Genomic DNA, 15677 nt, shown 5'->3' on the forward strand with positions numbered 1-15677 from the left:
ATTTTTGAAGAATCCTATTTAGATTTATCCACTGTTGACATAAGAAATGCCCAGCCCCGGCTGATGTGGCTCAGTTGGTTGTAACATTGTCCCATACACTGAAAGTTTGTGGGTTCAATTCCCAGTAGGGGCACATACCCAGGTTGTGGGTTTGATCCCCTGTCAGGTGCATATGGGAGGCAACTGATCCATGTTTCTCTGCCTCTTTTCCTCTTCCTTCCTTTCTCTCTAAAATCAATAAAAACATCTCCTCAGGTGAGAATTAAAAAAAAGAAAAAAAGAAATGTCCAATCCTGTAGAGAATTTTTGAGTTCATTTGAACAAAAGTGATAATATATGTAGGGAGCAAGATCTCAAATGCTCCGGAGAGTAACAGTTTTGCAGCTTCTTTTATGCACTTAGAATTAAGCGGGGAATGTAAAAAAGGTTACATGGAGGTGAAAGAAAGCAAGGTGGAAATTGGATGACAGGATAGTTAACAAGATTATGTGCTTTCTTGAGGGTGGTTACAAGTAATTTCAAATGTGTATAAGCCTAGATTAGGGGGCACATCTGGCCTATAGACTGTATATGGCCCTTGAAATCATTTGGACTGGCCCTGCCAAGGCAACCGCAGGCAGGACTCAAAAATCAATAAATACAGGAGCTAATTTTTAAGTTGATAATTTTGTATGGCCCAAGAATGATGATATAAATAGCCAAGTGGCCCTTGGCAGGAAAAAGGGTGCCCACCCTTGGCCTAGATGAACAGGAACAGTGGACAGGGCTTGCTTAAGGCAAAGATAAACCTTTTACTAAAGAAGTTATGTGTCTGGGGCATGACTACCCATTACAGGCCCAGTTAAGAATTTATGACCAGATCACCCTGTGAGATTACGTTCCATAGAATTCCTGTTTTTTCATCCACACTGGTGTTTTTCACCAGGTTTGTTGAGCTATAAATGACACATAACGTTGTGTAAGTTTAAGGCATACAATGTGTTGCTTTGGTAAACTTTTATATTACAAAATAATCACCACCTCTATAGTTTTTAATTACCATTTTTATTACCTATTTTAAATTTTTTGGTAAAATATACATAACATAAAATTTATAATTTTTAACCATTTTTAAATGTACAATTTGGTGGCATTAAATACATTCGCTATGTTGTCCAACCATCTCCACTGTCCATTTCCAGAACTTTTTCATCATCCCAAACATAAACTCTGTACCCCTTAAACAGTGAATCCCCACTTCCCCCTTATCCATAATATTTTTAAATTTTACCCTTTGTGCAGTTTTTTTAGTGGTTTCTTTACATATTACAACATTATCTATACTTATCACAATCGACTCGTGTCACCATGTTACCTGTTCAAGTTAAGTATAGAAATCTTACCTTCATTTACATCTTTGGCCTCTCTGTTTATAATATAACATAAAAGGGCTTCTATGGAAAGTAACCTCACAGGGCGATCTGACCATAAATTCCTAACTGGGCAGGTCATGGTAGGTAGCCATGCCCCAGACACATAACTTCTTTAGTAAAAGGCTTATCTTTGCCTTAAGCAAACCCTGTCCATTGTTTCTGAACATCTAGGTTAACACACCTTTGCAATGCCTCTTTCCAGACCCCTCTTTCTAAAGCCTGAACACCTTTAAGAGAGCACATAATCTAACCTTTCTATAATCTGACCCCTGCCTTGCTTTCTGCCACTTTAGTGTAATCTTCCTAACACTCCCTCCTTAATTTCAAATGCACAAAAGAAGCTGACAACTGTCATATTCTTGGTAGCATTTATCTCAGTCTGTTGAGATCTTGCTTCCATGTATATACTGTTTGATTCAAATAAAGTTTTATAAAAATTCTCTACAGGTATGGACATTCTTATGTCAACATACTTACTCTACATACAACATTGTTAGAGTTTTTGCTTTCACTGTTAATTTAGAAATTTAGAAAACTAAAGAGGAAAAGGAAAGCTTGTGGTACATACTAATATTTTTGCTTATTGTGTTATTTCTTTCTTCTTGATGTTCCAAGTTTCCTTCTTTTATTATCTTTCTGTTTAGAAAACATTGCTTTTGGTAGGTCTGCTTATGACAAATTCTCTTAGTTTTTCTTCATCTGATGATATCTTGATTTTATTTTCATTATTAAAGAATGTTTTCCCTTTTCCTGTGGGAGCCACCTTGAGAGGAGTGTGGACACTGATATCAGTGTACTCTGAACAGAGGAAATCATCTGGCAAAAATGTCACTTTGCTTGCTGTGTGTAAGGCTCCCATTCAACCAGATATTGTGAACTTTGTTCACTCAAGATTGTGCAAAAACAATAGACAGCCCTATGCTGTCAGTGAATTGGCAGGTCATCAAACCAGTGTTGAGTCTTGGGGTCCTGGCAGAACTGTGGCTTGAATTCCTAGAGTTTGAGGTGGGGGAACTCATCATTCTGGCCAGGATGCTTTTGGACATGTGTTGTGGGGGCTGCACATTTGCACCGACCAAAACCTGGTGCTGTTGGCACCACAGAGTGAACACAACACAGCAGAGATATGCCATCTGCTCTGCCCTGGCTGCCTCAGCCTTACCAGGGCTGGTCATGCCTAAAGGCCATCATATTGAGGAAGTTCCTGAACTTCCTTTGGTGGTTGAAGATGAAGTTGGAGGCCACAAAAAAAGAGGCTGTTTTGCTTCTTAAGAAACTTAAGGCCTGGAATGATATCAAAAAGGTCTACGCCTCTCAGTGAATGAGAGCTGGCAAGGGCAAAATGAGAAACTGTCATAGTATCCAGCGCTGAGGACCTTGATCATCTATGAGGACAACAATATCATCAGAGCCTTCAGAAACATCCCTGGGGAAGCGCTTGAGATCTTGCTCCCATGCATATTTCATCAATTTGGCTCACATAAACTCTTTTTATTTTTTAAATTAAATTTTGTTTTTGTTTTAAAATAAACTCATAAAGATTATCAACAGGGTTGGATATTTCTTACGTTGATGAGGTTTTCATAGGAAAAAGGAAGCAGAGAAAGGAGAAAATAAGGCTGAGATCTAGTGATGGAATTATTCTGCTTATTGTAAGCAAACTGAACATTTTGAAACTTGCTCTTGGTGGGCATCTGGGCTGTTTCTGCATTTGGACTGAAAGTGCTTTCCACAAGTCAGATGATCTGTATGGCATCAGGCATAAAGCTGCCTCCCTCAAGATTACCTATAACCTTCCCATGCTCAAGATGCTCAATACAGACCTTAGCAGGCAATCTTGAAAACCCCAGAGATCCAAAGAGTCTTCTGAGCACCACGCAAGAAGATTCATCACAGAGTCCTGAAGAAGAATCCACTGAAAAACCTGAGAATCATGTTGAAGCCAGACTTATATGCAAAGACCATACATGAGAACACCATTCTTCACAGGGCTAAGAACCACAAGCTCCGGGTGGATAAAGCAGCAGTGCTAGGCTCCAAATCAGATGAGAAGAGGGTTCCAGGCAAGAGCCTGTGGTAGGGAAGGAAGGAAAGAAGACTTTTGGTGATACAAAACAGAAGCCTTTGGTGGGGAGAAAGACTGCAGCTACCAAGAAACCAGCAGCTGAGAAGCCCAGAGAAAAGGAACCTACCACAAAAGAAAAGAAGCCTACAACATAAAGTTAAATTTGTTTATTTCGTAAAGGTCATCACTTTGGAGAGCTAATTTTGAATAAAAACCTAATCAAAGTCAGTGAAAAAAATTATTTTCACTGGACACAGGATACTTGGTTGATAATTCTTTTCTTTTAGTACTTGAAAAATGTTGTGCCACTTCCTTCTAGGTCTTGTGGTTCAGGTGAAAAATCTGCTGTAATTCATATTTGTGTTCCCCTTTAATGCATCATTTCTCTCTGGCTGCTTTCAAGATATTTTCTTTCTCCTTAGTTTTCAGAAGTTTAATTGTCATATGTCTCTTGAAGTGGATTTCTTTGGTTTCATTTTATGTGAGATCTGTTCAACTTCTTGAATTTGTAGGTTTATGTTTTTTACCAAGTTAGGGAAGTTTTCAGCTATTATTTCTTTGAATACATTTTCAGTCCTCCTCTCATACTCTTCTCATTCTGTGACTGCAATGATATGATTGTTACCTTTAAAAAAATCCTGTAGTCCTTAACACTGTTCTTTTTATTTCAGACTATTTTTTTCTCTGTGTTCAGGTTGGGTAAATTCTATTTGTCTGTTTCTCAAGTTCACTGATTCTATCTCTGTTATTTTTATTATGCTATTGAGCTCATACAGCAAGATTGTATTTTACTTATGTATTTTTCAGTTCTATAATTTTCACTTAGTTCTTTTTGATAATTTAGATTTTCTCTGGTCCCTTCCAATACCACCTTGGCAAAAGCGGAGCACTAAATCACACTGCCTTGTTGCAAATGGGTGAGGTGGAAGTTCAGTTGTCTCCTTGTTCCACTGACAACTTCCCAGTGAAAGCGGGGCATCAACTCCCACTGTCTTGTTGCCTCTGAGTAGGGGTGCAAACTCAGCTCCATGCTCAATCTGCTGATCCCACCTGCTGGGAGAATTGGAGTACCACCTGCTTTGGCCAGGTAGAAGATCAACCCTTCCAAAACCATTCTGCAGGAGAATTGGAGTGTTGCCTCTCCCATCCATGGATTAGGGGGATTGAGTGGAAAAATAATTCTCTTGGCAGTTCTGCTGAAATCATGCTGGGGAGAGGGTGTAGTTTTTCTGTGTTTGGCTGGAGTAAGACAGATATTGCCAATAAGGTTTTCTATTGTAAGGCCACCCTTTTTTCCACTGTTTGGCTAGGGAAAACAAGCTTTTCTTGGAGCTTTTATTATCTATGTCTGTTTGTGGTGTTGGGTTTGAGGCTTTTCCAGTGCCCTGTCTGAGATATAACAGAAAATAAGGAAACCCAGGAACTTACCACCGTGTCATTCTTCAAGTGCAAGATCTCTATTGTAGCCCAACTTCTTTCTACCTTTCAAAATATTCCCTTGCTCACCCTAGATGGTTTGGCTCAGTGGTTAGAGTGTTGGCCCGTGGGCTGAAGGGTCCCAGGTTCGATTCCAGCCAATGGCACATACCTTGGTTGCAGGCTCCATCCCCCTACCTAGTTGGGACACGTGTGGGAGGCAACCAATCAATGTGTCTCTCTCACATTGGTATGTCTCCCCACCCTCCACTCTCTCTGAAAAAGCAATGGAAAAAAATATCCTTGGGTGAAAATTAAAAAAAAAAAGATTCCCGTGTTTAACTAGACGTATGATGAGGCAAGTGACTATTACTGATAAGTAAAAAGAAATACAAACAATAGAAGCAGACCCACAAATGACTTAGAGGTTATATTTATCAGATAAAAAAAACTTCCATGTTATTTTTGTGCTATGTCTAGGGTTTTTAGGGACGAGCTGGAGGAATGGAATTACTTCATGTTAGTGGAACTGGAAGTACCTCAAAAAGCCATTTTTTAAACACTTGCTTAATTTACTACCTGGAGTCTCCCCCATGTTGTCAAAAGTCCTGAATCTTGTATTTCAGCAATTTACAACCTAGATCTGCCCTGAAAAGATGCATAGTAAATTATGTAAACAGACGAGTCAAAAGCATACCTAATAAAAGGAAATAATAGCACCCTAAATTTATATAGGGCTTCATGATTTACAGAGCACTTTCTATATACATATACTCTGTATATTTACCAATTAAAATATGCATTTCCTATTATATATTTTACTGTCAACAATGTTCCAAGATAGGTGGAGTAGGTATTGTTATTATTATTTTTTTTAAAAGGGGGCTGTTTGGTTAAGGTTCTTGCCTAAGGTTGAAAAGCTGGTAAATAGAAGTGTTATGACTTTTGTGAATTTTAGCTCTGGGCTCCTATTACTAAACCACACTACTTAGGGTAAATGATCCTTTATTCTATTAGAAATCCCATGCTTGACAAATAATCATGGAGCGTGATTTTTTTTTTTTTTTAATGTTTTTATTTATTTCAGAGAGAGGAAGGGAGAGGGAGAGATAAAAACATCAATGATGAGAAACAGTCATTGATCGGGCTGCCTCCTGCCTGCCCCCTACTGGGGATTGAGCTGGAAACCCAGGCATGTGCCCTGACCGGGAATTGAGCTGTGACCTCCTGGTTCATAAGTCCACACTCAACCACTGAGCCACGCCAGCTGGGTGATTTTATCTTTTTGAGGTACAGTGCCTTATGGGTTTTGAATCAGACAGATTCAAATTAAAATTCCAACTCCACCATGTTTAAGTTGTGCAACTCTTCTGTACCTCAGTTTCTTCATCTGTAAAATGAGGATAACGATATTTACCTTAAAAGTTTCTTTTGGATAATCACACATTTAAAGCAAAGTGCTTGGCTTAATAAATGGTAGCTACTATTATCATAAAAGATAAACAAAGGAAAAAAAAAAAAACCCAACCCATTGCATTTCCATAATGAGGAAGTAATGATTCAGACTCAAAACTTTTGGAAGCAGGGAGGGTGCATCTGTCCATTCCTGTGTGGTTGTGCAGCACTGCACATGTTGCTTAATAAACATTGGCATCTCTGTCATTTTAACTGTAAGGGACTTAAAGGTCATCTGTTTCAAGCTTCTTTTATAAATAAGGAAACTGAGGCTGGGCGAGGTTGAATGAATTACTTTAGGGTTACGGTGCTAGTGCTCTTCCTGCTATACTTGGTAAAGCACACAAATGACTAAGCAGAAAACAAACTATACAAAGACACCCCAGATTCCAGAAAGAAAAAGATTCAGACCAATAAAACCTGAGGTAGCAGGTCCAAAGGTATGAATACCCCCTGCAGGCCAGGCACCATATATGAGGGCAATGCCTGTATACCATCCTCATAGAGATATACAAGGGAGTAGCTTCACTGGTAGGCAACCAGTTAGGAGTACCCTGGCCTTCAGAAGCGGTGAAGGTTACACTGGGAGGGCTTTGCTGGCGAGAGAGGCTGTCTTCTACAAACATTAGTGGGGCTGAAGGAAGGAGGTGGTAGATACAGAAGGAGAGGCATTATTGTCAACACTGCCTATCCAATTCCTAGTCGTAGGTCTTTTTTTTTTTTTAAATATATCTTTATTGATTTCAGAGAGGAAAGGAGAGGGAGAGAGAGAGACAGGAACATCAATGATGAGAGAATCATTGATTGAGCCCGCAACCCAAGCATGTGCCCTGACTGGGAATCGAACCCTGATCGCCTGGCTCCTAGGTCGACGCTTAACCACTGAGCCACGCCCGGCCGGGCCCTAGTAGTAGGTCTTAATGGGGAGCAAGTGTCATCCAGCTAGTCATCAAACAGTCATGTAAGTGGCAATGTGCCCCAAACCACATAGGATCTATAAAAGAAGTAGAAAACATTCAGTTTAATAGTTTTTAAGTAGTAGTTGTGTTTTCACCATTTCTTAAACTGGCCCTAATAGCAATTTCCAGAAATGTCTCATGTGGAGATTTTTTTGGGGGCGGGGGCTTGAAACTGAAAATTTAATTTTTAAAAATGATAAGGAATGGTATTTTTCATAATCCAGTATTTCATAATAACACATTTTGTCAGTTGACCCTTGGTTTTATATTGGCCGTTACTAGAAGAGTCAGCAAATTAGCAAGGTCTTTTCCATATGGTCTTTTTTTTACAATTATAATTATAAACATAGTCTTTCTTATCTTTATCTGAAAGTGTATTTTGCATAAAGGTACATTTCTAAAGCAATTTTTTATAAATTCTCAAATCTAAAAGATGGAATTTGAACTTTTTCTCTCTTGCCTCTGTCTACTTTCAGGGTTCTAAAAATAAATCAAAGAGAAAAGAATATGTAAGATATAAGATATATTGAGTAAGGGTGGGCTAAGATATAGTTATGTGTAACAGCTATTAAACATTTTTAGAAGATGTCAAAGTAGTTCTATGAAATTTTGTTGTTGTTAGAGATATGTTTGGACGTCAAAAACAGTTTACAAAATAGTAATATATAATAAGAACTATCTTTCATAAAAATGTGCATATAGATATATATGTGTATACATAAGAAAAACTGGAAATTCACTCCAAATGTTAAAATGGATTTTTTCCCTGGGTTTTGGGATTTCATGGGATTATTATTTGTTTTGTTTTTTGCATTTTCTAAATTTTTTTTTTTTTACAGTGAATATGTATTTTGGTCTCCTATTTTTAAAAGTTTACTTAAATGTTACAGAGAATCAAATCTGGAGTGGAGGAGAGGACCAGAGCAAGGTTCAGAATGATTACAAATGGAAGGTTCTCCAGACTGAACAGAATGTGGGGCAGGAGTTCATATGATACTGGAGTGGTGTTTGTCTGTAAATTCTTCTTTGTTGTGTGCTGAAATATAGTCATAGACAAATAATTTATAGTTGTTCTGGAAACTAAATTCCCCCCCTCTTGTTTCTAGAGACCCTTCTCTGACAAACTAAGGTTAGGCTTAAAGCAGTTATGCACTGGGTAGAAAAGGCCAGTACAGGGTAAGGAGGGAGCACAAAGATTTCTGCCCTTACAAGTACTATTTTTCTCTCTTCTCAGGTAAATTTGAAGCCCCTTCTCTTACTTGTTTATTATCTTTCCTTTAACAAATACCTAAGGCACTTTTTCTATGCTTAAGTCATGAGGGTGAAAAATAAGTCAGCCCTGACCTAGGAGCTAACAATCTAATTGAGCTAACAAGGCAAATATTTTAAAAGTTAACCAAAAATAGAGTGGTAGTGTGCACCTAGGCATTAAATGACAACACAGAAAAGTCCTATAAGCAGTTCAAGGAGTGGCCGGTAACTTGACTGTGAGGTCATGGTTTAGATCAGCACTGTTTAATAGAACTTTCTACAGTGATGGAAATGTTCCTTCTGTGCTGATTAGCACAGTAGCCACTAGTCACATGTGGTTACTGAATACTTGAAGTAAGGTTAGTATGATTGAGGAATTGAATTTTTAATTTATTTTAAATAGCTATGTAGCCCGGCCGGGCGTGGCTCAGCGGTTGAGCGTCAACCTGGGATCCAGGTGATAGGGGTTCGATTCCCGGTCAGGGCACGTGCCCAGGTCGCAGGCTCAATCAGTGACTCTCCATCATTGATGTTTCTCTCTCTCTCTCTCCCTCTCCCTTCCTCTCTCTGAAATCAATAAAGATATATTAAAAAAAAAAAAAAAAAAAAGCTATGTATAACGATTAATTACCATATCGAAGAGTGCAGGCCAAGCTCTAGAGGGTATATAAGTTAAAGTAGGGCTTGTCCTGTTACTTTAAGAAAGGGGAGGAGTTGAATAGCTAATACAGAAAAGCATTCTAGGAGAAAAAACATAAATGAATTGTGCTCCATTCACACGGAAAGTATGAAAGTGTTTGGACGTGAGTGTGTGAAAGTGCTCAGTGTTTGGATGAGGGGCTGTGATGGGTTGCTACACTGTACAGATCATGCTTCTGAGAGTTAGGATTTGAAGCTGTAGGTAATGGAGAGTCATTCATTATTTCCTTTTTTAAAATTGAGATATTATTGACATATAACATTATATTAGTTTCATGTATACAACATACTAATTTGGTATTTGGATATTTCTGATCAGTGGATAATAATAGCTCTCACCATGTGCCAGGCATTATGTTGAGTGCCTTACATGGATTATCTCATTTAATTATTATTATTTTTTAAATTAAATTTATTTTATTTTTTAAATATATCTTTATTGATTTCAGAGAGGGGAAAGGAGAGGGAGAGAGAGAGAGATAGAAACATCAGTGATGAGAGAGTCATTGATCGGCTACAGCCCGCAACCCGGGCATGTGCCCTGACCGGGAATCGAACCCTGATTGCCTGGATCCTAAGTTGACGCTTAACCGCTAAGCCACGCCCGGCCGGGCTAAATTAAATTTAAATAGGGAGGGAGAGAGAGAAGCCTCGATGTGAGAAAGAGACGTGGATTGGTTGTCTCCTGTATGCTCTCCGACCACTCACAACCTAGGTATGTGTCCTGACTGGGAGCTGAACTCACAACATTCCTGTGCATGGGACTATGCTCCAACCACTGAGCAACACTGGCCAGGGCTCTAATTATTATAACAACCTTTTCAGGGAAATGAAGCTTCATTTGGTGGCCCTGTAAGGGTAAGAGATCAAAGGCAGATGAGTGAAGCAATTATAATCTTGGAGACATGTCAAAGGTACTAATGAAGGTGAGGAGGTAGAAATTTAAAAGCCCCGCTTAAGACATTAAGAAGTTATACTCAAGCCCCTGGTTGAGCATCGACCTATGAACCAGGAGGTCATGATTCAATTCCCTTTCAGGGCACATGCCTGGGTTTCTGGCTCTATTCCTAGTAGGGGGTGTGCAGGAGGCAGATCAATGACTCTCTCTCATCATTGATGTTTCTCTCTCTCCTTTTCTCTCTCTGAAATCAATAAAAACATAATAATAATAAAAGAAGTTACACTCAACAGAACTTGATGTCTGACTGTATGGTAAGGGTCAGAATGAAAAAGGGAATGAGACAATCTTTATCTCCAGGGATACTCCTGAGGATAGAATCCCCAGGAACACCAATGATTCTGGGGTGCAAAAGGCAGCTGACTCAGCAAAGGGGTCCTGAGAAGGATGCAGATGGGTAGAAATGGAAACAGTTTAGTGGAGTCCAGGAATCTGATAGAGAAAAGCTTTTCAAGAATCCTGCAGGTAAGTTAAAGATGAGGGTGGAGAAGTGGCAGAGGAACCTGGGAGAGTTAAGGTAATGCTTACTAAAACTGAGGAGTCAAGGAGAGGAAAGTCAGTTTGGAAGGGAAATATAAATAAACTCTGCTTCTGGCATGTTGATTGGAAGTAACCAGTCCTCTGAAAGATGAGATCTTGATGGTTAGAGGGAATGTGAAGTTAAGAGTTCATTAGGCAGCTCAGGGGTGGAGAGGGGTAGCTGTAATTTTTTTCTCCCAGGACATTAGGTCAAGGAGAAAGAGAAGGTTTGAGGATATAACCTGAGGATAGAACTATCCATATAAAAAGGCTAAATGGGAACTTACAATAGTAACAACCACCACCACCATTTATCCTGTGACTGCCATGTGCTTATTATGGGTATTTACATATATTATCTCACTTAATTTTCCTAAGAATCTAATGAAGTATTATTAATTCCAATTATAAAAAAGGAAATTGGAGCTCAAAAAGGTTTTTTTCGAAATTAAATAAAAAAAGATTGCCTACTCTGCTGCCAGACTGTTCTGGGCACAGAACAATACAAGCAAGGGGCCTGCTTTCCTGCAGCTTTTATGGATGAGGCGCGGACAGGAAAAAAGAAAGAAAAAGAAGGGAATAAATGAATCGGATCGCTTCAGATTTAACAAGTGGTGGGAAAATAATAAAACTAGTGATATAACCGATATTATAATAAATACAATACAGCAATGGAGGAGGGTGTGGGGGAAGGTAGAAGCTCTATTAGAGTGGTCAGGGGAGGGCCCTCTGACGGGGACAAGCGAGCTGAGTAGTTTAGGTGGGGAGTTTTCCAGGGCAAGGAAGAGGGTCAGCGCGCAGGGACCCCCAGGCTTTACTCGTTGGGCTCCTGGATCAACGCTCAAGTTAGTGCAGCCGAAGGAAGCTTAGTGCGCAAGGGGGTACAGGCCGAGGCTGGAGAAGCCACCAAATCAGGAGAAGGAGTCACACAAAGGGGGCAAGTGGGTCCGATGCAATGGAATAAGGAGCCTAAGAGGCAGGGGCCAGACTGCCCGGCTTTCCGACGAGTTTCCATTTCGCGAAGCTGCGGGTCCAAGGCACGGGGGTGAGGCAACCGGTCAGGAAAGCTGCCAGGACCAGGGCAAAAGGGCAAGGCCCGCGGGGGTGCGGAGGGGGACCTAGTGGTGTCGCGGGCGTCGGGGCAGCACTGCCGGCCGCGCCGAGTCCTTCCTCGCGGGGGGCGCCCGCGCGGCCCGCAAGTAGCTCGGGTCACGGGTCCCCGAGTCACCCCGCCTTTAATGCTAGTAGGCGCTCCCCGCCCGGCCTCGCTTGGTTTCTCGACCACGGCGGCTAGTTCGTCTTCCAAAACTTCGGAATGACGGTACCCCCGAGTGACAGGGAGAAGAAAGAATTGACGGCTCGGGAGAAATCCGGCGGGAAAGAGACCTTTTCATTTCTGTCCTGTTTCCTCTCCCGGGGTTCCAGAAACCACGGGCTTTCCGGTTCGCTCGCCAAGTCACCCCCTCCAACAGCGAGGCTATTGGTTTGGCCTCTAGACCCGGATTGGCTGAAGGTTTACGCCTGGGCCAGGGATTGGCGGACGTTGGTTTCTTACGCACCCCTCGCTCCCATTGGTTCGTTTTCCCGGTTTCTGGGAGGAGTGGTTAGGAACGGTTTCCACCCTCTTGTTTACGAAGCGCGCAGTTGTAGCACTCGCGGAGCGCCAGGGCTGTCCCCAAAGTTCCCTATTTAGCTCTTTGGGCCAATTGAGTCCTTGCTCCACCCTCGACCTCTCCCTCGCACGCCTCCCGCGCGGTACCGCCCTCACCTTTAGAGCGGCGGCGCGGGAGGACGCCCGTCGCGTTCCTCCGCCCGCGCTCGCCCGGCTGCTCCCCCTCGCGGGGGCTCTTGGTACGGCCCGCGCCGCCTCCGTCCCTGGCAGGGGTGGCTCCCCCCGATCTCTGGTCGGCGGTTCTTGGTGCCGCCCTGGAGAACCAGGTCATCGGCCGGTTCCCGTGAAAACAAAAACAATCGGCGGCGCGGCCGCGGGTAGCCGAAGGCGGCGAGAGGGGACCGGAGACGCGGGGCCGGGTGGGGCAGCAAGCCGGTGAGGTTGCGACGCGCCAGAGGCCGTGCGCCATGGGGCAGCCGGGCACGGGCTGCGCGGGGCTTCCCCGGCGCCGGGGCTAGCGTGTCCGCCGCCTCAGCCGCCCGCGCCGCCCGCCTGGGGGACAAGGAGGAGGACGCGGCCTCGGCCGGGCCCGGGCCGAACGGCTGCGGACACCCGGGCGCCGGGGAGCCGAGCGCCGCCGCCGCCTCCGAGATGGATCAGTGCGTGACGGTGGAGCGCGAGCTGGAGAAGGTGCTGCACAAGTTCTCCGGCTACGGGCAGCTGTGCGAGCGCGGCCTGGAGGAGCTCATCGACTACACGGGCGGCCTCAAGCACGAGATCCTGCAGAGCCACGGTAGGGCGGCCCGGGTGGGCGCGCGGGGCCCGGCCTGCCGGCGCCCCTCAGGCCACGGCGGGCTGGGAGGGGTGCCCTCCCGAGTGCCGTTCCCCGCCTCCCGGAGGTGCGGAGACCCTCGGGCCCCCGTGACTTTTCTCCCTCATCTCGGCCGGTTTGCCTCGAACCTGCCCGACCTCGTTGTTAATTGAAAGAGCGCGAATCCACGCTGAAACCTATCCCGGAGCCTCGTGCTTCAGCCATGTTAAACGTGCGTGGGGGTCGGCCCGCGACACCTGCAAACTGCTGCGCTCCCGGGTGGGTGCCCCTTGCTCCGCCCCGGAAGGGGGCATCTCGCGTGGTCCCCGCGAATAGCGTTGGACCCTTTTTCTTCCCCTGCTCCAGATCCTTGGCTGGGGACTCACTTTCTTCTTCTTCTTCTTTTTTTTTTTTTTAAATTAGAAAGTGGAGTGTTATTCTTAGCTGTGTGTTAACAGAACAGTGGCTCCTGCGACTTCATAGTTTGCGGTGTGGAAGCAGCTCTTGGGCTCCGCAGCAGCGCTGACAAGGTTCCTAGAGAATTAGCCGAACCGAACTGGTCAGCTGTCCTGGTGTAGCCTCTGATGAGACTGGGGAAGAACAGGCAGCAGTTCTTCCTGAAGCAAACTGTGGAAGAAATGTTTCGTTACTTGCCTCCGTGGGTCAAGTTTTTACTTGTTTTCCTTTTAGAAAGCACGTTTTCTATGGGAGGTACTTTACCTAGGTTATTTCAGTATTGCCCTAAGGCCCTGGAGGCAGACACTTTGCCAAAGTTGACTTGTGGTAGCTGGTTGGGAAGGGTTTTTGTTTTTTTAAGTTACATTAAATATATATTTATCTGCACATTAAAATAGGCAGTGATGATTCCTTCTGATCAAGGAGTAAAGGACTTTGTTTAATAGGTGTATTCAGGAGGTCGGGGAGGGGATTTTTTCAAATCGTAGGCTGAGCAGAAATGTTATGTGAAGAAAGGTTTGGGAGGTGGGGTGAAATGCGGATACTTGTGGCAGGTGAGATGAGGGCAGTGGCGCTCCTGGAGCTTGTCCCTTCCTTCTCTCCTTCCTTCTTTCTTCACCTTCCTTTTTCCAGATGAGAGTCAGTACTAGACGGTGGTAAGGGAGTCATGGCATCTCATACTGTACTCCACAGTTACTTTTGAACTCCTGGCCAGAAGCAGACCTGCGTTCATAGTGGGGGTAGGAGGTGAAATATTAATGTGGAAAAATGAGCAGACCTAGATGGTTGCCTGTGAAGGGGAATGGAGGTGTGGAGTAGGCTGGGCATCCTGGGGAGGCTCTGGTGAATTTGGTTTTGGACATGAGAGGTAAAGCGGAAGCGACTAAGGGCTAATGAAGGTAGGGTCCAGGGCTTAATACTTACTGGTGGCTGAAGATGTGTAGAAGGTGTTGGTCTGGAAAAGGAATATAGTTTTTTTAGCTTAATTTGCCAGTTCAAGGATTGCTCGGAGCCCTGATTCTTATGCTTAATTATTTTTGATTCAATTTTAGGTTATCTTAATTTCCCCAACTCTGAGGGAAGAGGAGAGCACTGTTATTATGTAGTTGTACCAACATTTAAATGAGAGTTTCCCTGTAAGCATGACGGTTGGTCTAATTTAAGATTCGGTATGGTTGATGCTGTTTGATCATGCCTAGTGTGCCCTTGATCTAATTTGGATAATGCACTGGTACTTCTCAAACTTCACTCACACGTGCGCACTCTTATTTTTCAGATGGATTCACGACTTAAGTAGGTTTGCCCTCACTCTAGGCGATGATATTTGTGAAGTCACAGGTTTGGAGTGTTTGGCATAATAAACTACATGTTAAAAATAAATTCATAACTATTAAAATATTTCACATACAGGCAAAATTCATATCAATGGTATGGGAACCACACTTTGGACAACCGTTGATTAACAGATAAATAGTATGGGTAAACTTTGGTGATTTGACTTGTGATTATTTATATGCTTTTTTAGCACTTTTTATCTATTGGCAGATATATTTGTATATTTCCACTTGTGGTGGAAGGGACAACAGAAAAGAATTACATATCTTGTGTTGCTGATATTTTAAATTCCCATTTGGTGAAAGAAGAATAGACAGTTTTATGACATGTTTAAAGTGTACTTGGGAAAATAACAATCTTTGTAAGAGTAAAAGGCATACAGTATTTTTTATTATTGGTTTTAGGCTATTAAAGGGAGTTGTAACATGGTTTCTGAAAGTGATTCTCCAGGGTTTTCTGAAGTTAACTTTTATTTATTTGGAGTAATGCATTCAAATGGTATAAACTCAAATGACAAAAAAGGACACCCAGTAGGAAACAAATCTTTCTCCCCTCTTTCTTATTCATTGAGGTCTTAATTGGCCACCTCAGACAAAGATGCTTATTTCCAGAAAAATTTTTAAGAGAATTCAGGTAAATAATAACTTGTCATCATTTTTACTTTGAGGCACTGGACATGTAATTCTGCTTACTGTGATTTAGGCTTAGTATTATCTCAATTTGGAAGTT

General features: G+C 42.8%; 1 protein-coding gene and 1 pseudogene across 2 annotated transcripts in view; both read left to right on the forward strand.

The window, feature by feature from the left end:
• The window catches only part of LOC107528626 (large ribosomal subunit protein uL4-like), a 28489-nt pseudogene extending 24857 nt beyond the window's left edge, over positions 1-3632 (forward strand).
• Positions 3633-12954: 9322 nt separating this feature from the next.
• Positions 12955-15677, forward strand: part of RMND5A (required for meiotic nuclear division 5 homolog A) — a 61754-nt gene continuing 59031 nt past the window's right edge. For both annotated transcript variants that reach the window (XM_016201761.2, XM_087823681.1), the window contains exon 1: positions 12955-13139. In XM_016201761.2, the coding sequence (XP_016057247.2) occupies positions 12998-13139 (142 nt within the window). In that variant the 5' untranslated portion in view covers positions 12955-12997. The remainder of the gene's footprint in view (positions 13140-15677) is intronic.

This window comes from Miniopterus natalensis, chromosome 13, assembly GCF_054644295.1.
Source record: "Miniopterus natalensis isolate mMinNat1 chromosome 13, mMinNat1.hap1, whole genome shotgun sequence".
NCBI classification, from domain to species: domain Eukaryota; kingdom Metazoa; phylum Chordata; class Mammalia; order Chiroptera; family Miniopteridae; genus Miniopterus; species Miniopterus natalensis.